At 37.4% G+C, this 25,357-nt stretch overlaps 1 protein-coding gene across 1 annotated transcript in view; it reads right to left on the reverse strand.

Annotated features, from left to right (window-relative positions):
* Nucleotides 1-19,357, reverse strand: part of OLFM3 (olfactomedin 3) — a 65,906-nt gene extending 46,549 nt beyond the window's left edge. The window contains exon 1 of the mRNA XM_074906691.1: nucleotides 18,985-19,357. Within this exon, the coding sequence (XP_074762792.1) occupies nucleotides 18,985-19,053 (69 nt within the window). The 5' untranslated portion in view covers nucleotides 19,054-19,357. The remainder of the gene's footprint in view (nucleotides 1-18,984) is intronic.
* Nucleotides 19,358-25,357: the final 6,000 nt, after the last annotated feature.

The raw sequence follows: 25,357 nt of genomic DNA on the forward strand, positions 1-25,357 counted from the left end.
AAACTCCAACACATTCCTTTTCTAGCTATAGAGTAAGGAAATTTATTGCCTTGAGATTGTGCTATACAAACCCCTTGTGAACCCCATAATAACAGTCATCTTGTTTACTCTGTTTACTCTTTCTCATACAGAAGTTATCTGTTTTTTCTTTTGAGGAAATCATACAGTAGGCAGAAGATTCAGAAAATCTGTCCAGAAGCAGAAAAGGATGGCTTAGCAGTTCCCAGGAACACAATGAAAGATTTACTTGAACAGTGGAGTTCAAAGCAAATCCATACACTGGATCCATTCATAATTATATATCATAGTAGGCCTACAGAACAACATTTGTTTCCTGGATAGACAACAAAACATGGACATTACCTTGAGAAGTTTAAGTAACATTTTTTATGTTACTAAAATACTATTAGGTCTCATGAAGCTCTGGAAAGCACCTTCTGGACTCATTGTAGCCTGCTTCTGTTACCCATCCGAAAGACAACTGTTGGAGCTGTGTGGACTGTTTGCAGAAAATATCACATGGTCTCATCGTCTAACCACATGACTTTTATTCATGCGCATCCACCTATCTATCTAGACTCATCTTGCAAAGATCTATGTTTGTAGTAGGAGAAATAAGCAAATAAGACTGAAAAATTATTTTAGAATCCAAGTATGTAATTTCCCCCTTACCCTTTAAAATGCATTTATGTAATTGTGCTTATTATTTCAAGATATGAATACATGACTTCAAAATGTAGTAAATGATGTTGCAAGAAACTATAAAACTAGGAGGAAAGAGATTTTTTCTTTTTTGCAAACTACTTGAGATTTATGGCTAGCTAAAGAGTGATAAAACCTGGGAACAGCTGTATATCTCATTCTGTAGGATTCTGTTTGAAATATATAGTAGCTTATTCCTTGCTTTTTTGCTTTCTGACACACTTCTCATATGTATGTTGAAGGAAAATCAATCATCTCTTAGTCTTTTACTCTTCCATGCCATTGAATAGTACTTAATATTCTTCTATAAGGCTTCAGTGACTGATCTGTTTCTTCTTTTTATCCTTGGGTCTGTACAATGAGTCAGAGATCCTTTGCCTATTTTCTCTAATTTTTCATAATTGTATGGAATTACTTTTTAGAAAGTACAACAGGAGCATATATTTCTCCTCCCCAGTGATCAGTAAAACAGATACTGCTTTGTAAGCATTACTTAACTGTGGGTGGTTTTGTTATAAACAACAGTAGGGACTGAATCTGAGTATGAAGAACTGGGAAAAAGAATTGCAGCAGTGGAATGTGTTAGGCTGTATGATACTCTTCCGAGAAGTTCTGTGAGCCTCATTGCATAGTTAAAAATAGACTGCACTGTATACTCAATAATAAGGCTAAGCAGATAATTTGATCTAAACAATTTAACAAAATTAGCTTCCTATTTTACTAGAATCAGTCTACAGACAGTTTACTATTTTCAGCAACATTTATATAAATAGTCCCTGGTTGTGTAGCTATTTTATGAATAATACACAAATCTGAATGCTAAAATTTGAATTACTTTGGATTGATTAGCCATAAAATATATTGGTATTTCTTAAATCGGTAGGCAAAATTTGTTATCTGGTACAAATTATAAATTAATATTTTAAAAAATTATTACAATATTCACTTAACATTCTGCTCTGTTATCAATTTTGCTTGCTAGAAAAATAATACAAACAATTTTTAACCTACATGTGTTTAAAAATTAGAATGACTATTTGTGGAAGATTTTATTTCTGTTTCCTTTCTTATTTACCAAGGACAGTGCATCAGGAAAGAAAAATATTGAATCATTTGATCTTTTTCATCCTCATTTTCTTCATAGACATCTTGCACTGAAGTGCTTGTCCAGTAGGAGATAATCTTTGATGGGCATAGGCCTGCTGACCTAGTCACAGGTATGGTAACGTTCTAACTGATGTTGCAAGTGAGAAATGAACCTAGCTTTGCTGATGTGGCCACTATTTGTTCCTTGGAGATATCTTGGCTTTGTCCTTGGTGGAAGGCAGAGGGAGGTAAAGCTATATGGTTTTCTTTAGGCAAACAGCAGTGTTATTTTTTAATGAAATATATCCAAGTCTCAATCTACTTTGGATGGCTATCTTATTTTTAATATGCTCTTTTATTAATTGGTCAGTACCTTTATGAAAGATAAAATAGTGCTCAAGGTATTATAATGTGGATTTTTTCTCAAATATTTCCATTTTCAGTGTTTCCAGGGTGTTCCCAGTAGAATTGCTTATTTTAATCTCACCTCATATTATTTGGGTTTCTTGTTATCTTCCCTTCCTAAGCCTATTTCTTCCACTTCTCAGAATACCTAGTACACTTTTCACAGTGTGCCCACTATTTAGCACATTCTGCTACATCCTTGTTACTGCCATCCTTCTTCCCATCACAAGCTATCACTGTATCACAGTCTGTTCATTTGAGACTGATTTTATATTTTATCCTGTAAGAACGATACCTCATGCATTCAGAATTTATAATATAGGCGTTGTTTCAAGCAGCACAATTCAAAAGAAACAATTTTTGTGCCATGTGACAACTGAAGTAGCAAAAAAAGTACTTGGATACAATCAGTTCAACTGATTTTCTAAATTTGGGCTCTTGAGAGTGCTTGCAAGCTATTAGCTCCAGGTACAAGCTTAGGCTATAAACCCACATAAGGCCAGTTATGAGCACCTAACCCCAGGGTCCCCTGTACCTTGGTTTCAGTGGAAGACAAACCCAAGGAGAGCTGCAAAGAAGTCCCAGTCCCCACTGACCCATACTGAACAATGAACAACTGAAGCCCCCAGATGTACCCTAGCATGTATCTACTGCTTACTGTGGAGGCAGTCTTTGCCACCAAGAGATGTTTCGCTTTTAGAAAACAGATTTTGTAAGGGAAATGTACCAACAACTATACCTATCATGCTGGTTCTCCCTTCAGAATCAGTGGTGCAAAAAATTAATGAAAAGAAAGGCCCAGTGAAAATTATGTGCTTGCCTCCCAACAACAACAACAAAAGAGTACAGGGCAGAAATACATATATATATATATATATATATGCAGTTCTTAAGCCTGTACAGTTCCCTCTGTGCTACACCTAAGCTGCCTAGTTATGGGAATGTCCATATTGCAACTGCATTCATGACTGTACAATGGTTTGCTGTAAAGTTTTCCTCTGGCACGCCTCACAGTAAACAGTGCAGGTGGTCTAGCATGCAGCTTTGAATTGGATTTATAGGTCACTTTTAAGTCAGCAGTTGGCACAGCCTGTATCCACAGTTAGGCTGTGGATACAAGGGTTTACTCTGAAATTCCCATTACTTCCAGTGTTATCTCTGGTCTTTCAGCCAGTTACTCTTCAAGGAAGTTAAGTAGAGTCTTGTAATGAATAGACACCATGGCAGTCACTTATGCTGTGGAATCAGCCTTGTCATTTTGTCAGGTAAGAATGTCCCCAGCATCAGTGACTGTAGGTCAGAGCACACTGGCCCTAATGAAAACAGAAGTGCAAAGCCTTATTGACTGGAAACAGGGAGGATGTGCTCTGTTTGGCGTAAAGATGTCTCTAACAGGATGTTGCCAATTTTAAAATGCTCTGAATTCAAAAAAGAGCTCAGCACAAAAAGTAGAGACTCTGAAGTAATATGCCTGATCTCCAAATGTGAATTGTCTGACTGAATAAATTATTTTTAAAAAATTTAAAATAACTAAGTAATTACTTAAGATATTTCTTCAGCTTGTGTTTAAATTGATGGTGGTAGGTATGCTGATCAGTCAATGCTTTGTTTGAGCAGACTTGTGCTAAAAAATGGCGTCCCCAAAACAACCAATATATAAAAAGGGGTACCTTTAGGCAGTGGTATTCCCCCCCCCCCCCTCGCCTGTCATGAAGCATTTTAGTTAAACTGATACTAATTGGAGTAACTGTTCCAGGATTTGGATATATGCCCTTGGAAGGATAGCTGAAAGTCTTTCCACTCCAGTGAACAAGTTACTCGATCTGTCTGTTACGGACTTTTAAGTAAATCAAACATATATGGTGCGTGAACCACAATCATGTGAATTCTTGTAATCTTGGGATGTTTTCCTTAGGTTAACAATGCATTTGGCTTGAAAGGCACTTGTTTGTAGCTCACAGGAATTAGTTTCAACTGTTATTAAGAATAATAATAGGAATAACAAAATTCAGCATATGAAGTGATGTAGAGTGGACTGGAGGAATCTGTCAAAACTTAGCAAAACTCTGCAGAATCTCTCAAAACTGAAAAATTTCAAAAAGGTTCCTGGAAAAAAGAAGCCATCCTTTATAAAGACAACTGAATATAGCAAAAGCAAATGCCTAGCAGTTAAGGGGATCTGTAAGGACCATGGCTAGTCAGAAAGCATTCCAAGACTGCAAACAAGAAGTGTGCGGGTACAGAATAACAATTAGCATTTTGGAGAGAGAGGAAAGGAGAAGCCTAAGGACTTTGGTATGAAATTAGCTAATAATAGTGTATTTTCCACAGAGGAAGCAAAAATATTAGAAAAGAAATATGTCATATTTACTAGTTTCTTAAAAACTGCAAATGTTTAGGAAACTAATGATGACACGATACAGTAAGTCTTCAGAACTGTAACTGAAATTTATGACAATGGATAAGAAAAGAGTGATATTTTAACATGAAAAACATTGCCTGGGAGATTAGGTTCTGGAGGTAGGGGGGTCCAGAATAATTAGAAAGTGAAACAATAACATCACTCCTTCTTAAGTGTCAGAGGCTGTTAAACCAGGAAAATCACAAAATACAAATAGCATATGTCCAAGAGTACTAATGAGAAGAGGAAAGCAAGTGTTTGACAATAAATTGTACCTGGTTCAGGAAAACTCCAAAGGAGAAAAAATTGCAACCTTGTTTCTATTTAACAGAAGAACTAGATGGTTAGAGCTTATCAGGAATTTTTTTTTTAACAGGTACAATCACCATTACCATCTGTTTAGAAAGTGATTTGTGGAACCACATGAGAAAACACAAACTGGTCATGTCCCTTGTATGGAGATGGACTCGATGACCTAACCAGTCTTAACCTTATTTAATTTCTGTGTCATTTCTAAATGGGAGAGAGCTATAAGCAAGAGCAATTTATTATATTCCTGATAGACACAAGTGAATGTAATATGAATGCCAGTAGCATCTGGGTAAATTTTTATTCTGTATGAACAACAGCAGTGAACCTTAGACTTTAGAGTAGCTTTCTCATTTGACAGATCTAGAACTGGGAAAATTTGAATACCACATCTACTGCCAGTATTGTATCAAAAGGCCTTTTCTTTCATTTTCTCAAAAAATTTGTAATTCAAGGCTCTTGGTATCACCTGGTGGCTTGTGCAGTGGCCTTCTCAGAGACATCAGGGAAGCCATGTCATTCTGTCTTAGGTGAGTGTTTTGAAATCTCCAGAGGAAAAAGAGTGTCTCTTCTCATTCACGCCAGAGGAAACACAAATTAAGCCAACACACCTTCCCTCTCCTTGTGCATCGTATCCATCAGCGATAATTTCACTGTGTAGTCCAACAAGTACAGGAATAGATCTGCCTTTACATCCCTCCACACACAGATGATATTGAAGGAGTTGGAAGAGCAGATGAGTAACATTTCCATTCTTCCTCATGTGCTACCCTCTGGAGCTGGTAGCTCAGAGCAGGAGGAGGAAGAGTGGGAAAGCTACTGCTGACTGCAGTATAAATACAGGCATTTTGGGAAGAGAAATTGTTCTTCTCTGCCCACTCCAAAATTCCTCAATCTAGTCTCTGGTGGCACTCACAAAAGCAAAGTTACTGCTTCGTGAAATACTTGTTAATGGTGATTATGCATTCAGCCAATACAGTTTTTCATTCTTGAGTCCTTGAGGTGAGAAAGAACACCTTAGAGAACAGAGTTATCTTTAAAAAAGATAACCACCACGCTCTAAATAAATGGGACATTCTAAGAACACTGACTCAGTCAATATTTCCATTCAAAATTTTCTTCAAATGCATCCTCATTTTCATTGAGAAAGAGAAGGAGAACAAGCATATATATCCTCAGGCTAAAGTTGTATTTTGCTGCTTGTAACAAAGGACAGAAAATTTCTGCTATTGTGAGTATGATTTATTGTCCAGCAGTGTTTTACACCAAAGCAAACACAGTGGACATAATGGGCAGTGCTTCACTTCTGAAATAAATGTCTTCCATAGTGGACTGCTGACTGAAAGGCCTGATACAAATGCTCACAGTTTAATTTACAGAAAGGTTATAAACCCAGAATAAACCAGCCCCTTCTGTCCTTAGCCCTTAATCCCTCACACCCTCCAATAGCAATAATTTTGTAAGAAATTATATTCATAATAGAAGCTATACCTTTAAATCAATAAAAATAGATATAGTGAATTAAACATGTTTCATAAATGAGCAGGAAATACACATTAGAAATAATAAAGATAACTTGTCCCTGGAAATGAGAAATTATGAAAAAGATTGATTGGTGGCATAGACTGGATAATGTAAAACAAGATAGAGATCTTATTTTCCTTAAGTAAACATTTTAGCTTTTTCCAGAGAAAGGGTCAGCATTTTTGTCATTGCATTTTTTGATAATAAAATCACAAACTTAAAAGAACCATAATCCCACAGGCTAATAGTTAGCTTTTCTAAACAGAATTTGTGATGTTATTATTTCATGAGCATTTCTCTGTGAAAAGCCTCTTGTCTCTCCAAAACAACAATTTTATGTATCAGATCATCACAATTAATAATAAATTTGTAACATTTCAGCAAAAGTTAGATTTATGAAAATAATCATGGGGAGCAGGAACATAAACGACACTATATTTTTTTTCTGGATGCTGGAATTTGCTTTAAAAGTAGGTTTTCTAAAACTCTGAAGAACTTATGAAAAAATGATGTAGTAGGGATCTTTGTTTTTTGTAATTTCTAGTACTTCTGATTCAAATGCATTGGACCAGCACTAACCAAAATTTACTTGCATAGAAAATTATTTAGCAAGAGACACCTGAATGAATGTTCCAGCTGTGGTGCCAAGAAATACTGAAAAACTCTCTAAATTGAAAGAAACTCTAAAGATCTCAGAGACTTCTGAAAGCAACTTTCACTCTAGATAAGGACAAAAGCAATCATTTAAGGCCACTAGGGTACAATATGTAAATGTGAGGCAAGTAATGGGAACTTCGGATACACTGATTTTACTCTACTGCTGCAGTGAAGATATTCACATTCATGGACTCGAACTTAATATGTACACGGTTTTATGAGAAAACATGTCCAAAGGACAAAAAAAGATCAGCAAAAGATGATACTACAGCACAGAAATTTGAACCAGTTTAATTGTGCCGCAGATTGCTGATCACACTGATTGCTGTTCAAATTCAGTAGAAGGGTAAAAATACTGCCAATCTCACTATTTCTACGCCTTCCTACCTTAGAGGAACTTCTCTTGTTCTTTGCTTCTTGTTTCATTGTAGTTTTCTGGGCCAGGAGGGACTTCTGTGAGACTGGAAACTTTGTGTGACATAGTATGGACTATAGCTTCCAGTTTACTCATCTGCGTTTCATCTGCATTTTTGAGTATCTAGGTTAATTGCATGTGTTACTAAAATATGTACTGTTGGGCCTGTTACATGGTAGTGTCCATATCATTTTCATATCAACATATTAAACACAATGAGAAAGAAAAGCAAGAACACTTGCAAAATTTTTGTTGGGGACCAAGGAGGTGTCCGGGAGTCAGTAAATTCCTGCCTGCTATGTGACAGGCAGAGGTGGAAGTAGGATTAGCCTTTAGGTTAAAAAGTCAGAGGGGAACTTGAGGCTTTGAAAACATAAAAACGCAGGAGACCATGTTCTTTGCTTATGGCTAAAGCTGATCCTCATGGGAGATGGTTAACACGTAATGTTTTTAATTTTTTGATAAATGTGCATGTATTCAGAGACAGGGTGGAAAACAGGTCAGTAGCAATCTTTGTATCTTGAGCTGCTTTTAGGATACATTCAAACAGGACTGACTATTGCTGCAAGTCAGAGAACAAGCCTGTCCATGAACCAGATGTCCTCCTTGTGGATCAGGAATACACACAAGACAAACATATGACTAATTCTCCCTATGTGATGTAACGTGTATCAAAAAATCTAATGTGTTTCTCTCAGAATACCTCAAAAAGGAGTAAGCAGAATAAGCAGTGGGGACTGAAGAGTTGCTGAAAAATGTATTAGAGCACTGGGAGAGTAGCAGTACTAGAATAAATTTATTTAGAAAGGGGACAGACTGAGAAGTGTAAAAATAATAAATTATTTATAGAAAATAAATTTGCTTATTCTACTGAATTTACTTGTACAAAAGGGCAAGGATATTATATCCTATATCTAAAAAAGTAGAGATTTATACCAATAAATAATTATTTCTCAAATATAAAAAATAATACAAAACCAGTGTCATTAGGTAGAATTCAGTTTAACTAAGAGTCATGGGTGTCAGATAACCAAGAGTTGTTGTGGACAAAGTAGTTAAGAAGATAGGTCACAGTATATTGCACAACCTACATCTCCCATAGGAAAAAAAATGCCCAGGAGATATGCCAGTATCTCACTAACAAAATAATTAAATTTTCCAATAATTCTAAATTAACTAATTCAAGAACTTCACTAAAGTCTATGCTTGTGGCCCTTAGTTTGCTGATGAAACACTTGAGAAATATAAATTTAGTCTTAATGGCTTTAGGATAACTCTGATGTGGAAAAATCAGTATCTCCTCTTCCAATAAAAAAGATAAGAAAACAAATAATAAGATTATGTTATCACAATCTCTCAATTGAAAACTATTATTCATGATAACATTGCCCTGGGAAGATAAGTAGAAAATTACTTAAGACGTAAATCATCATTGTACAAATATACCAGTGTTTCTTTTTGCCGTACAGTTTTATGAGGTTCAGTATTTACTGAAATTTTCTTTAAGACCTGATGAAAACAAACTCCAAAACAAAATTATATGAGCTCACAATTACTCTTTGTATACACTGGGTAAATCTAGTTTTCCTCCGGGAATGGACTTTAATCATACCCAACTGAGCCTTATTGAAAAACAGGAACAGAAACAAAGAAACCACTAGATATCTCAGATTACTTAAACCACGAACAGAGGATGTCACATACTGAGCATTTGACACAGTATCCTACAGCATCCTTACTGTAGTCAAGCTGGGGAGTTAGGAACTGCACGGGTGGATTACAAGGCATGGAGAAAAAATGTTTGGACTGGTCAAGGGTAGTGGTTTGAAGTCCAAGTTGCATCTGGTAGTGAGAGGCATTGCTGTTTAACATCTTCAGGATGATGGAGCAGAATGACATGACACCAAATTAGTGGAAATTACTGAAGGTCAGAACTGCTGTTCAGAGGGACTCTGAAATGCTGGAGGTGTGGACTAAAAGACCTCCAAAGGTCTCTGATTGCTCTTATGATGAAGTTGCATGACCTGTTTTGTATAAAACAGCTTCAGACTATTAAGGAGTTCATGAAAGGGTTTTTGTCATCTATTTAAGGATGCATCAGCCATGAATGAGCAACTACCAAGTATTATTTTAATTTGGTATTGACTGACTGAAAGGTTAATATCAATCCCCGTGGTTTGTCCTCAGGAAAACAAGTTTTATTAAATTACATTTAACTACTTTCTTTTTTTGTACTTAATTTATTTTTACAAAATTTAATCTTTATATAGGCATGTCTTGAAATAATTACCTGGAGGGGTAACTTCGTAAGAGTTATTCAAGGTTCCGATTTTGGCAGATTGTACTGTACTGTTGTCCTGAAGACATCCTGATTGGGGAGCTAGAGCCATAGAACCGATCCTGGGAACGCACTGAGACAGATATTGGGGGAAGTCTGCATAGCCCTTTACTCCTCTTAGTAAATTAATTCCTGAAAATATGTTAACTAACTGCTGTTCAAGATAAATCAGTTATCAGAGTAGAAATTATGTCCAGGCTGAATAAAGTGAGTATTATGTAACCGAGACTTTGAACAAGGCTTTTTGTGTATCTGAAAAATAGCTACTGAATTAAAAATCACTGTGTATTACAAAGGCTAACTCAAAAGAAAATAATCTGTTGAATGATGCTGATCCCATAGGAAACGTAATTTTACCTCGAAGCAAACAATGACAATTTTAAACATTCTTTGAAGCATATATTTTAAAATAATCCCTTGGCTAAGTTGAGGTATCAGAAGTAACTTTCAGGCTTAAATTTGCTTTTCAGAAACCTTTTATCTGAACAAGATATTTCTAAAAAGCTTTCAATTCATTGTCAGTCTGAGTAAAATATGTGCAGGGCACATTATAAATAATTTAGGAGGTCAGAGCTCTCCAGGAAAACTCAAGAACTTAGCAATTCTGATTTCATTAACCAGTATTTTCTCATTCATTTCTACAGTGATTTTATTGATGGAATAATCTGAATATTACTTAATATCTGTGGTTTTTCTTATTCAGTATAGTAGTGGACTTTTGTGATGTCTGAGCTTATCTGACTTTTTTGTAATAAAATACCAGACATAATCGATGGTTGATTTCTGCAAATACTAACTGGTTACTAAATATTCAAAGTTCCCTACTTTATGCTTCAGAAAAAGCATATTTGTTGTAACATGGTCATTTGCTACTCTGCCTGACATGTAACTCTATTCTTTAAGCAAGTGCCCAGAAATACATGTGATGACAGCAAATACTATTGATCTGAGATCTCATTATAAATCCAAGCCTGTTACACACTTGCTTTGAGTACGGAGAGTGCACCTATCTACAGCTGTACCTAAATTTTTCATACCATCATCTGTTCTATGAACTGTTTGTTACTCAGTACAGTAGCTCAATGTTACAACTACACTGTTTTCTATGCATTTTCTTGGAAAATTCTCAATATTGAAAATGCTCAGAATGTTATTATAAGGTAAAATTGTTGGAATAATATACGAGATTATACAAAATAAATAGAAAAAAATTGCAGTAGGGAGGCTGAGACTGAAAAATCCTGTTTAATATGAGTATGTAAGCATGTGACAGGTTTGTGTTTATAATGAAATCTCAGATCAATAATATTTACTGTCTCCACAGATATTAATGTATTCAAAATGTACTGAAGTTCATATTTGTGTGAATCCAGTTTTAAAACTGAAGTCCAAACTCAAATAACATCTACAATTTCATATATGGAAAATTGTTTAAGTGCTTAGTTACCTCCTTGAAAGGGATACACTGAAACACATTTTAAAATATTTTCCTAAAGGAGTGGCTCTAAAAACGGAGGTCCATGAAAATCTCTATAATCTGTTCTTTAATAACATGCACCAATAATTTAAGAATGCTATTATTCACAGTGTTGTGACTGACACGTAATAAGAGAGTTTTGTGAAGCTGCAGTCCTCTGAACTGAGTGAGTCTTTTCCAACTGTTCTGACTCCCCCCTTGTAGGTAACTTTACAGTTTCAGGAGGATGTAAACACTATTTCCCAAAACCACAGGAGTGAAGAGGGCTGCTTGCTTTTAGAATTTGCTGAAGCAGCTGTTATACTGACTGATGCATGCTTTTCAGTGAAATAAGTAAATGGAAATATTAAATGTGCATTCACAGTTACAAGGATTTGTTTGGTTAGAAGGCAGTGCAGCAGACAGATGACTTTTTGAGGGGAATGCAGGATGAAAAAATCACATTTGTGTTATCTGGGGCTGCTGTAGGTTAGCTATTCAAGTGATTTAAAAGTCTGTGGAAGGCTCAGAAGGGGTCAGAATATTAAAATTACTTTAAATTTTCTTGAGAAAAAAGGTTTTAAATAAATAGGAGTGCATATTTTGTGAATAATTATACAATATGTTTTTCTTTCTTGTGAAAAGACATAGATACAGAAGCAGCTGGGTAAGGCTTTACAAAATTCCATATCTCTAGGCCTGGTATTTCCTACTCAACCTACTTTTTGGCTATGACTCAAGTTCCACTTCATGATTGTTTAACGACTTATGAAAAATATGTCTTAGTGTCTCTTCGAGATAGAAATATCAATTCTCCAATTCCAAACAAAACAAGTCTAGGCTTTAAAACCTTTAATGACAGGAATATAACAATCACAACAAAAATAGTAATGTTTTTGAAATAGTTTCAAGTGTTCTGATAAATTATGTTGCTGATAGAAATTCAGTTACCTTTAAGATTGGAGCCACTAATGGAAAAATCTGAAGCTGCAGTCCATGCTTACAGTGAGGTCAGTCACTGACTCTTGAAAGTAATGCTGTGACATGAGTTATGTCTAAGATCAGTCTCCTTTTTTTCAGATACATTTCTTGACACTGTGCTGTGCACACCATTAAGAACTAATCTCAGAATTTTCTTTGCTTGAGCTTCACTATCACCCAAACATTGTAATATGAATCTTAAATTCATGAACAAATTCTCGCCTAACTGAACTACTCATGTTTGATTCCTGCAACTTCAGAGGAGGGTAACTCCAGCAAAAGGTATCAAGTGGCCGTCAGTGGTGGATGGGTGTCCTTCAGACAGCTAGAAAAGAATGTGCCATGATCAGAATTGTTAAAGTTGCAACTTTTTGTCCATTTCTAAATTAGAGTTCTATGAAGACTTCGCTACAAAACAGCCACCTTTACACTTCTGTTTCACTTATATTCTTACTTCTTGGATAACATGCACTGTCCTTTCTGGTTAATATGAAATGTGTTCCAGTGCAAATATGATAAACAGAAGAACTGGTGGTAAAAATAACTTAGTAATGAAGTAAGAAGAATTGTGTCCTCTAGAAAATTAATTTCTTTCTAGCGTTAGGAAACTGTCCCAGCTGACTGAATAAAGGAATGGTTAAGATCTTTATCACCTACTTTTTCTTTTTTTCAAACTCAACAAAAACATCATTAATGCCAGGACGAGGTACAGGAAGATTGATGCTGTGTACTTTGAGAGTTCTTAAGAGATCTCCCTGTGAATGCATTAAGATAATTTCCTTTTAGAAAAAGTCAGTAAAAATAGGGGGACAGATTTGGAGCTGGGTGGTTTTTGGTGTGTGTGCGTGTGAAAGAGCTTCTTTTTGAAAAATGAGGTCAGATCAGGTGAATAGTAAATTGTTCTGTTCTGCAGGTGCACCAAGTGCACACTCACCAGCTGACCACACAGGAAGTTGTGCACACTGTATCCTTACATTAAATCAGTACAATTTAAGCTTTTAAATCTTATTTCAGAATTCTTGAAATACATAAAAATGTTTAACTCCTGAATGTTTTTCTGTAGACTGTTCAAAGTATTTTTAAGAGTAATATGTAGTGCTATGGCATTTCTGGTTTTTACTGGCTTGGAGGACTAAGATGGCCTAAGATGGCCTAAGCTGGCTATGTTTATAGGTGGAATGATTAATGTGTATAGAAACATGCTTGTGTCATGCATCTTGGTTTAAAAATGTGAATAATAGATCTGGTCTGGAATTCTGAGGTATGCTCTTCTTTTCTGTTTTTATCCCACTTAGGCTTAAAAGCAAGAATTTCTGAAATTTTCAGTTCATTCTATAAGAGAAGTTTTCCACTTGTTCCTGAACGCTCCCTCATTAAAAGAATTCTGAATTCAAACCCCAGCTCACAAAATCCTCATTTTCTATAGGTTTCACTCAGACAAGAAATCCACTGCCTTGTGGAGTGAAGCAGGAGGATACATTGCTGTCCTTGTGAGAGATGGTCTTTGAGAGGACTCCTCCCAGACTGCTGCTGCAGAGATTTACACAAGGCTTTTGAATTTTACCTGGCTTTCAGTGAAGATCCACTAAGAATGCCTAAGTGATGCCCTGAAGCATTTCTGTCATACTACAGTATTGAAAAGGGGGATTTTTAGTGCCCAAAATAGACTGGACCATCTCTGAGGACTCCCTGTTCATTTCTTAACAGGCCCCTTATGAACGTCATGGATTTGAACTTGAAATTTACAATTGTGTTAAATCTGTAGCCAACTAGAAACACTGGTTTTAGAGCTTCAGCTGGATGTTGTTTTAATAGCTGTTATACTGCACTTCCTGTTCCTTAGAGTCATCTTCTCCACTTCAGCTTTGCCTTCTTTGAATATTTTGTGAATTGCTCCTTCTTTATTGGCTTATGACTTGACCAAATATAGAAAAAAGGTGGAAGCCTGGTTACCTGAAGAGAATATGCATCTAATGGGAAAATAATTTCCTGTGAGAAAAGAATTACTTAATATACATATACACATGTCTATCTATACATATACTTAAATTGTTTTTGAGATTATATATAATGTGTATAATCAGTGTATGAGTGCATTCAAAGAAGTAGCAGTCGTATTAATAGTGAATAACAGAGGAATTTGTTTTTAGCTAGAGGAAAAAAAAATTCTCTTCACATACCGTCAACAGTTTTAAAAAGCCCTTAAAGACCATGTGATGTCTGATAGCACTAGAAGAGTTAACAGTCACACAAATGTCACTCACATGCATGTTTTTAAATAGTCTCTTCTAATATCCTCATATATGTTACTTAATATGATATAGTGAATACCTTTCTGTGATTTTATATAGCATGGTGGATGTGTGTCATTGGGTGGATAAACAGGAAATATATGAAGCATCTTTTTTTTCCAGGGATGAAAGTTTAGAAGGCATCGTAGTGACCGCTGCAGGAAGAACCCGTAGTGTTAACAACAGTCTTTGGTCTTTACCCACTGACTGAATTTACTAGAGTGAGAGTAACATAACTGGAATGACACCTGGGAGAGGGCCCAGGATATACTGATAGCAATAGGATGCTCTTCAGTGGTTACTGAATCAAGTTATTCAGAAATGGGAGAGCAGACACCAAGAGACAGTTGACCACATTCAGCAATTAGTGATTTAGAGCATTCTTAAATCATGTAGGGTAAATAATTATATATGCTTTTCATATTGACTAACTACTAACACTGTATGAAACAGGGTAAATTAATTTCCAAGTAGCTAATGCGATTTCCATTTAATTTTGCAGTCCAGTTTGTGGTAACCCTTGTTTGTACGTAGTATTCTTGTTATAAAAACTCACATTAATTTGTAGTGCAAAACAACATTAAAGCAGTGCATTCTTCCTACTGACAAGTTCTTGAACTCTCTGAAAAAGATTTTAGTGGCTAGTTGTGTAGTGTGATTATGTGTAAAAATTGTAGATTTTTAAAATCTAGAAGCACAGCCATTCCAAAGATACAAAGTTTAATTAAGCATTCAAAATAGATGACTAGTTTCCAATTTGCTTTTATTTTTTGATGTTAATATTCCCAAACATCCTGATATCCCAAGCAATGAATACAGGTAACAGTTGTTTTCTGTAACTGTTCTTAATGATATTATACTTAGCTTCTGTTTGGGATTGTACTTGGCAGTCATCTTCTAAAATATTTTTCTGTGAAATTCAAATAATTGAAACCCAACAGATGTAGGACATACTGCCATTATAAAAGTTAAAGCCATAAAGTTCACTCAATGCATTGAAAAATGAACATCTTTTTCAGATCTATTTAAATTTTCAAAATTAAACTTAAAAAATGCCATCTAGACTTTGAAACCCGCTGAGCTTGATTTCTGTGTGGAGCAGTATTACATCACTATAAAATGCTTCCTTGGTTGTACTACTGTGATTATCAAATGATGGCCAGCAAAAGCAATCCATATAAAAGAAGTCCACTTTACATACTATGAAGGTCATTACAGAAAACTCCAGGCTTGTAGAAAAGCTGCACAGAGATGCCATCTAGCAGTAACTCTTAGAAATTTCCTAATATTTAATAGTTCCTTCTTTCAAGATAGTGCACTTAAGCATGAGAGAAAGAAAAGCTTTTATATTCCAAGCCTACAGCTGGCTTCCTGCTGAGTACCTAGCCACCCTGCTGGAAATAAAACTGTACTGAAATATATTATCATGAATAATCATCTTTTATTGTATTTTTCTATGTAAATACAGAGAAAATTAGAATCAAATGATATGAAATTTAATGTCTGTTAAAACTGATATTCTCTAATTAGCACTGAAAGTGTTTAAAATTACTCAATAGTGAGCTGTCTTCCATTTGTTAAAGAAGAATTTCCAGAGCTGGTCAATAGTCTATATCATGTTTAACAGAAAAAAAAAAAAAACAAAACCAAAAACCAAAAACATGGGCAATAATTTACCATGGTTGAAATAAAATCTTAATGTTCCAGAGATTCAAGAATAAACTATATATATTTTTTGTTATATATTTTACCATAAGATGGCGATACTTAAACACTTTACTCTCAGAAAATAACCTAGTAAGTTTAGCATAAAAGCCCTGTCATAATAAGAATGCCTGTGGACAGCAGTCTTGAGTCAGTGATGGCCTGGTACTAAATCAAAGCATTTTCCCCCAGGCATTATTTAAAAGTAACTGATCAGTAAAACAAGTTATTAAATACTGATTATGTAGGACAGGAACAGGAATGTATGGTGTATACTTTGAGATGTCTGATGTGATTTATTTTCATAAGCTGAATAGTTTGTGAGTGTCAAGGCCATGGAAAAAGTTGTCTGTCTAGTCATGAGCATACTGCACAATTCTTTTTGTAAAAGAAAGAATTTAACATCCCCTTGTTTCCTACATTTAATTTCACATGATGTATTTGCTTCCTCACGTGCAGGGCAGAAAATTATTATTCCATTTCAATTTAACGTAAAGCAAGATAAATAAGTGAGCACTACTTACAGTTCTAAAGTGGGATTTCAGTCACAATTTGTACTTATATGCTAAAAAAGCCTGTAAACATGTTCACATATATAATTTTTCACAGAAATAGGAAATCTGTTGTTCATAGTCAACAACACTAAATGATTGTCTTTCATGTGGCATCTTTTTTATGCTTAACGTGGTGTAGCATCTTAACCAAGGATCTGACTAACCATTTGATCTCATGCTTTTATTTCTGAAAACCCAATTTGGCTCTGATAAACGCCAGACTTTGATTAAGGGCTCTTATTTTCACATAATCTTTTGAGCTTTCTGGCTCATGACCCCTTCACAAAGTTAAAAGAGCCTGTAATGAACATTTTAATATCCCTGAAAATGTCACACAGAGTGATGAATAAAAGGGCACTTTTATGCCCTCTGCACAGCATGCCACAGCAAAAAGGGCTAGAAGCGAAGTTTGAAAAGTTAATTTATGCCATTTCATTCCAGTGGCTTATCCTGCTTTTCAGTGGTGGATGGTGACACACATGTAAGATGGAGCACTTCTTCCCACTGTTATTTTGGGGCCTATCTCTGACAACTGAACTAAAAGAATAATTCTGCCAGCTGAAGTTTGTTTGCCTCATTAAGTGGTTTTACTCTTCTGTGGATAGACAGGGATACAAATTTTGCTTTTCCTGCTCTCAGTCTCTTTAAGTCTCTTAACTTTAATGGATCTCACAAAGTGTAACAGAAGACAAAAAAAATAAAGAAAAATGAGTGTGTGGAAACCTGCATTATAATGTACCATGTGCTGCTGTTCACACAGATGTGGAACTCCTGTGTGTTGACTGAGAAGTCTCTTTACAGACTAGCAATAGCTGATACTTTCAAATAGCTCGTATTTAATAACATTGATATGATTAATTATTTGGATAATATTCTTAATTCTATATCACCTCCTGCTTTTTTGTCACTGTGTCTTACTTATTTAAAAGTGGTCAGAATACTGCAGCCATAAATCAGATTTTCACTGAATTGCTTTTTAAATTCTATTTTTATATTTTTTTAAAGAGGAACCCCCTTCCATTGTTGGAAATTCAGTACATATTTGGATACGATTAATTTATGTGACTTACGCCTTTATTTTAAAGGACAAAAACCTTCCAGAAGAGATGAACATTGCCTCATACAGTTGACTGGTACCTACATGGGATCATTAAAATGACATTCACCAACATACAATATGAACTGTGGCAACATGCTATGGACTACTGCCGGCAGTAGACTGCAATGCCATAAGAACGTTTTTTCTCTTGTTACTTTTTTGTAATGCTCACAGTTACAAGATTGCATGTCACAAGAAGACAAATGAGACAAGTTCTATGTCTGTAAGATGCAGCACTACAGACATCTTCAGGCCTAGGGGCTTTCAGTCATTATTGCTGAAGTGCAATTCTGATTTTTTTTAATGATTTGATCTAAAATCACCTTTACAAGCCAGGTTGCATGGCTAAAACATATTGTTCGCTTTTCTCATTATTGCAATCTCAGATGTTGATCTTTCGGTGACCTGAACGCATCTGAAGATAACGAAACTCTGCAGCAGCCTGGAGCGTGGCTCTAGTACTAAAATCAGCGTCTTCACGTGACGCCTCCGGTTCCACTCTAAACAAATTTATTTCCCGTCGGAGGCTGTCGATGCCCGCTCCCCGCGCCCAGCTGCCTTCCCTGAACTGGCGCAGTCACCGAGCGCCGGTATAAATCCCCCGTGCCCCGAGCCGGGTAAGCCGTCGTTGCCTCCGGCCGGCCCGGGGTGCAGGGGAGCTCCGCTGCCCTGCCCGCCCTCCTCCCCACCCCTTCTCCGCGCAGCTGACGGAACTTCTGCGTTGGGCGGTGGCGGAGAGATACGCGGGGTGCGGGGCTCTGCGCGCCGGTGCCGCGGGCCCCGCCGCAACCTGCCGGCGCCGCAGCCCCTCTCTCCCACCGTGGCACCGCGTTTCCCCGCGGCGCGCCCCGGGGCCGGGCAGAGCCGCTTCCGCCACCAACTCTCCCGCCTGGCCCATCGGACGCCCAAGGACGCGCGCCCGCCCCCCCCGAGCCAGCCGCGGGCAGAGCCGCACCGCCCGCCACCGCAGCCGCCCGCCTCCCCTCGCTCCGCCGCGACGGGAACGGCGGAACCCGCCCGCCCGCGGGGGCTCCCGGGGCGCGGCGCCCGGCAGACTCCTACCTTGGACGGATCGAGGCCGGCCAGCAAGGACAGCAGCAGGAGGTTGAGGATGTTGGCGGGCGCCCTCATCCTGATGCCGGGGCTGCCTCTCCGCGCCGCTCCCCCCGGTCATTCACTCCGCTCCCGCTGCAGCGACCGCGCCGGCAGCCGCGCTGTCTGCCCGCCCGCCGGAGCCCGAGTGGAGGAGGCGGCAGCGGCAGCCGCCCGGGGGACGCTCATTCCGCGGGCAGCCTCGGCGCGGGGAGGGCGGGCGAGGACGGCGCTGCCCGTGCTGCCGGAGCGGCTCCGCGGCCCCGTCCCACCCCCGCCCCTCCCCTCCGCCCGCGGCCAGCCCACCGCAAAAGTTTGGGCTCGGGGGACGGCGGCGCGAGCGCGGCTGGACGGGCGCGGGCGGCGGATGTGACATCAGCGCCGCCGGGAGGGACCCGCCGGCCCTCGCCGCCGAGCGGGCGGCGGCGGAGCCGAGCCGCGCTGCGCCGCGCCCGGGTTTTGCGTTCTTGCCCCCCGGCGGCGGCGGGCGGGGGCTCGTCCCTGCGGGGCGGGGGGCGCCGCTCCCCCGCGGGCTGCGGGCGGCCGGGCGCGCCTCCGCTGGGGGCAGCCCCTGGCGCTGGGCTCGGGCGGGCGGCTGAGGGAGCCCCGGGTGCCAGGGCGGGGAGAGCGGCTTGCGCCTGGGGAGTCCCGCCCCTTCGCTCTCCCACCTGGAAAGTTAAGTCAGGGCTTGGCCGAGCCACGATGAGGGAAAAGTTACCTCTGCTCGCCAGCTGGGCCGTGGGCCAGCGAGGGCCCGCCCGCGTCTGCTTCCCTTGGCCGGTGAGCTGTGGGGGAGCGCCTGTTCGGGTGAAGGCTGGTGGAGGTCACTGGTTGGAGCGTCCTTTGGGGTCCTTCCCAGGGACGTGTTGTAGCACGCCATCCGGAGTTGCCTTTTCTCTGCTTCGGCCAGTTTATCTGTAGTGAGACGGCGCTGGTTTGCCAGCCGTGGCTCTGGGTGGGCCGCTCCCTGCCTATGCGGCTGCTCCTGGTCCCTTCCACAGCTACGGGTGAGGAGGGACAGGCAGGGCTGCACAGAATCCAGGTTGGAAAGGACCTTGAAGATCACCTAGTCCAACCATACCATTTGGCTTCCTCAGGGTTGCACGTTCAGCACAGCTGAATATGGCCCAAACATAAATCACACTGGTATCAGCACCATTCTCTTAGCGTGGGCAAAGTGTGGGAAAGCTTCAATTATTTTCCCTTACAAGATTCAAGGTCATGATCTATGGTCAGGGTAACCTTAGTTATAAGATTATAGCAAAGATTATTATAAATTAGTTTTTCAGCTTTGCATGGCAAAAACGTATTAGCTTTATAGTTCACATTGGTTTGGGTCTTAATTAGATTCTCTAGGGTCTACATTGTGGACTTTTTCAGCAGCTAGCACAGAAAGAGCAGTGCTGTTGTGGGTTTTAGTCGCTATGTAACCTTAACAAAGAAAATAATAGGATAAAAATACCTTTAAAGAAACAAACCTTCAGTATAAAAAAAATAAAATCCAAGCTTTGGAGGGTGTTTTAGTTAAGTGTCTATTAAGATGAGTATGGACAGGATATGGATTTCTGACTCACTTTCTTCAAGTCTACAAGACTGTTGTCTTTTATCGTCAAGAGTTAAGACCGCTACTGAAAGACAAATGGAGCAGAAACTATTCTGTCTGTACATTATTCAAAAAGATTGCATATCCTAGGCATAATGCTCCCAGATCAAAAATGCCAATTTTTCCTACGGTGTTTTATTATATTTTTGAGTTCTGATGTTCATCTGGGATTAAAATAACCAGATTTTCTTTTGTGAGTGAATCAAAATTTATGTTTTATGGTAAGATGACTGCCAGAAGCCCCTTTCTGGTCAGCAGTGTCTTTTGCAAAGATGCAGCCTTTCATTTCCATGGAAGGCAGATCTACAAAGTGTAGTTCCTTATGACAAGAAGAGGAAATTACAGAATTTGTGAATGAACTTCCATTGACATTCCAGGGTCTACAATGGAAAGAGAATCCCCTCTGATACTGACTCTATTGAATTTCTTTCTACAAAGAAAATATTAAAAGATACAAAAAGGGGAATAGTTTAGGTAGAAAAGATGTAAAAGGTCTATTTTGTATGAAATAACGATAAAGAATATAAAAAGGGACAGCTGCATATATTAATATGGATTCAATAATAAGTACCAATGCACTGAAAATCCAAGCTTCTCCAAAGGACAGAGTTAATGGTGTTTTCAAAAGAAACAATTTCTTATGATAAAAGAACATAGAATCTAAAGTCTCAAAGGCAGGTATGAAAGTGTTTAGATCTTTTTCTAGAGTACCTCAGTGACTAGTTCTCTTATTTTCCCTGTCTTTATTTTCCCCACACTTTTCTCCCCTCCCCTTTTTTCAGTCTATCAGATAAAATTGGCAAAATGTATGAACTATTAAATTAATCATAAAATGCGAACATTTTGAAGAACTTCAATAATGCGGTATGTTTGTCCACTTCCTGATGCTGCTTGGGATATCTGTCTTTGAAATCAGTAAAATGCTGGAGTGCAAGTTAAAAATAAAACAAATGGTTCCCTAGGCCCCTGAAAAATGTGAGACTTTAGATCTGAACTCCTCAGATAATTTTAAATGTTACAAACTAATAATTTGATACATGAGAAGGTACTGAAATGTGTCTCAAAAGGACAGCATAAAGTGACCTGGTTCTATTTCTCTTGATTTTAACAATCCATTAAGAAGAAAATGAAAATATGTAATAGATTACTTCTCTACCTCTAGCAACCTGACAAGTCTTTTTTTCCTTTTTTTCCGAAAAGACTGTCTAGAGAGTGGTGAGAATCACTAGCAATTAGTACCTGAAATAATCAAGTTTTTTTTAAAATGTATCTGAAAAATTAAAATTCAAGTCTGTATGAGAAGTTTTTACTTGTGCTGTATGCTCTGAAGTAGGAAGGGAATAACTGATTCTGATTTCTCTTCAACAAATCTTTTAATCATCCTTAAAACTTATGAAATTCTATGTTAGAGAGGAAAAGAGATATCAAAAGCTTTCCTCAGGCATCAATGACAGAGTATTAGCCAAATGGAGGCATGCTGAATACAGCTTGTCTAGATACTGAAGAACATTCTCAGTGTGTGGCTAAAGTGTTATAACTTCTTTTTCACACCGTATTGCAAAGTGTAGTTCTAGCAGTTGGAATAAGACAGATACTTGTTCACTTGGGTATGCTGGAAACTGAAGTTGATAAATTGGTTGTAGGTACTAAATTACGTATAAATAAGCTCCAAGTTTTGCAGTCTGAGTTTGACAGCTCGAAAATACTGATGGGAGTTATGATAAAAGTCAACATACGTAGGCATTTGTAGAAAGACACTCTATATTATTTATTGCAGGTCACATCTGAAAACTGTATTAATTGCAGTGCTATCAAGTATTTTTGTAGACAATAATTTTTTTTTGCATGAAATCAGGCTTAGACTGAACATTTCAAGGGTGTTGAATTTTTTACCCAGTTAGGAAGGTGGGCTAGATTTGGAATTTTAAGCATTTTCCATATTTATTATAAGTTTAGGGAATTGGGAAGAGGGGTTGAATACTGACCCTTGTTGACTTTAATGGAGCTGAAATGTTCTTGGAGAGCATAAATGAGTCTTTCATTACAGAAGAGATTTTGGTGCTTCACTGAGGCTAAAGAGAAAAAGATAAAAAAAAAATTAAGCTATCAATGATACAGAAGCTAAACTTTTATGGTAGATGTTTTATTTGATTACATTTGTAAGGAATGTGAGAGAAACAGATTACTTGAAGCATTGTTAAATCAAGTGAATAGAAAAATCAGTAAAATACTAATTCATTTAATTTGGCCAGAGAAGAGTATGTTGATGTTAAATAAAATAAAGAGATATTGCAGATATGGGACAAAATTCAGGACTACTGTAAATTATTACATTTGCTTATATTTGGATAGATTTTGCCATCTGATAGTAATATACTTTATAGTTATCAGTCATGTAAGGAGAGTAATCTTTTTTGGGATCTGCCAATACTACAACCTCACTTCCTAATCCACATTGCTATATTAGTTACAATATTGAAATGAGATTATAGAAGCATGTTTTATCAGTGTAACTGTCCTAGTGATGATTAATTTACTAAAGAGAATGCTATGATTAGATGAACACAGTAGTTTTTGAAATATTACTAATACCTGAAAAATGTATTTTGCTTTTCTGTACATTATTAAAATTGAAAGGTGACTAAAGAATTGTTGAAAATAAATCCATCAGTTTATGTTTTTCTTGCCCCCTGCTCTCTTAAAGTGAATCTTCTAAAAGAACTTTTGTTACTCAGTGTTTTTTAAGGAACTTTTCTGTGAAAATTACTTTCCTTTGTATATATCTTTGTAAAAAGTGCATTGAAAATAGTTAAAATGCAAGTTTCTGAAGAGTTGTAATACTAATGTTATTCCCAGTGAGTTTGCTGTCAATGCCAGTGTGAAGTAGGTGCGGGTAGCTGTACATCAGTATAATGGTTACTGGCTTCTGTGAAGTATTCAAAGGTGCAAGTGACAGATATACAGAAATATTTAGGTACTGGATGAGGTGGACAGGTTGAATAGAGAACCAGTGAGTTAAGCACCTCTTTCAGATCTCCAATTCTTTCTCTAAAATTGATCCATATTTAGTTTTTACTTTTGTTGAACTTTAATTGGTAATGAAACACCATATGGCTATAGTCTTTTCAGATTTACAAATCAGTTATATTTAAATTACTGTATAAATAGAAATGAAAGCATGTAATTAAAGATTAATCAGTTTGAAATGTAGGAATGGCATTCTTCATGAAAGTGACAGCATATATGAAGAATGCTTATCTACCAAAAATGCTTTTCTTAGAACGTTACGGAACTCTGCTCACAAGCTTTCTGATATTTCCCCCTTATAATATGGACAAGTACAATACAACATACCCCATCAGAGTGGCCTTTAAGTGTTTTATTGCTTACATGTGACTTTTATAATTTTGAATATTGGAAAGTGTAAGGATTAAGATCCTCTTTTAAAAGATCACAAGGACAGCAAGTGTATTCTTGTTCTCAAAATTGCATGATCACACAGAGTAAGTGAAACTTGGAGAACTAACTTTGAAATATGTTTTATTTCACAATTCTAGTACAGATAGTAAAATCTAGTCAGTTTAATAGAAAATTTTAGGATTTGAAAATAAGGTACAATTACTCAGTGTAAATAGGAATAATATAATTTTTAAACAGTAAAATATTCATTTGGCATAATTTAAAATTGGATATTGCCTCTTAAAATAGATAATTTGCAGCCTGTCAAGTCACAGTTAAAATTAAAAAACCTTTAAATTTTAAGTTAAAAAAAAGTTTAAAACCTTTAAATGTTAAGTTTAAAAAAAACCCCATAAAAGATCAGAAAATTATTTCCCCGTCTAAGTCTTATGAATCTGTAGAATGTTTTAATATTAAATATTTCTTCTAATCTAGAACATAATGTACCTTGCCAATACATACTGCAAAAGTAACAAAGACAGAGCAGTATGCTCTATGATGACACATTTATGAATTTATTTTGATAGTAATTTTACTTCTCTAAAAGTTTATATGCAAGCAAAAATAGTTTGTCATATATAGCATATATATGGATATTTATTGACCAGAGTGTCATGGTAAAGAGGCTGCTTGCAATAATCCTTTGTAACAACACATTTCTGGGAATTGAAAGGACTCAAGTATCCTCAGATGTTGATTATTAGGGAATTGTTAGGGTTCAGCATCCTGCAGGACTGACTCTCAAAGTAGTAAAAGTAATAACAAGGAATCACTACTAAAAGTTCAGTTGCAATACTAGTCTTTGTCATAATCACTTAAGAGTGCAAGGACTTAGAAGAAAAATTAGCTCATGATTCTAAATTACGGTGCAAACATTCTGATGGATTCTATGTTCTGTTCTATTTTAAGATTGTGAGTATTATTACCTCCATGCCTGATATTTTCCCCAAATGAAGAATCGGTGTATTTAGTATCTCACATCTGTCTTCTGTGCAGAAATTTCTGCTGGAATGGAGAAAGAAAAGTTTGCATAAGAACTTGCCATAAAGACAAATGAGCTTAAGAGGTGCGTGTTTTCTGTAATACAGTAGTTCATTGATTTTTAATCAGTTTCAGTTTTTAAAAGAACCTAGTTGTATGGTGCTATTTGTGGTACTATTGCAATATTTGCCGTTATGTCCCATGTAGTCAAGAAGGATGCTTGTTATAGCTGATGACATAAACTCAGGCACTGTTATGATAGTTTTTTGTTAGTTGACACATCTGATATTTTAATTCCAG

The sequence above is a fragment of the Athene noctua genome, chromosome 5 (genome assembly GCF_965140245.1).
Source record: "Athene noctua chromosome 5, bAthNoc1.hap1.1, whole genome shotgun sequence".
NCBI classification, from domain to species: Eukaryota; Metazoa; Chordata; class Aves; order Strigiformes; family Strigidae; genus Athene; species Athene noctua.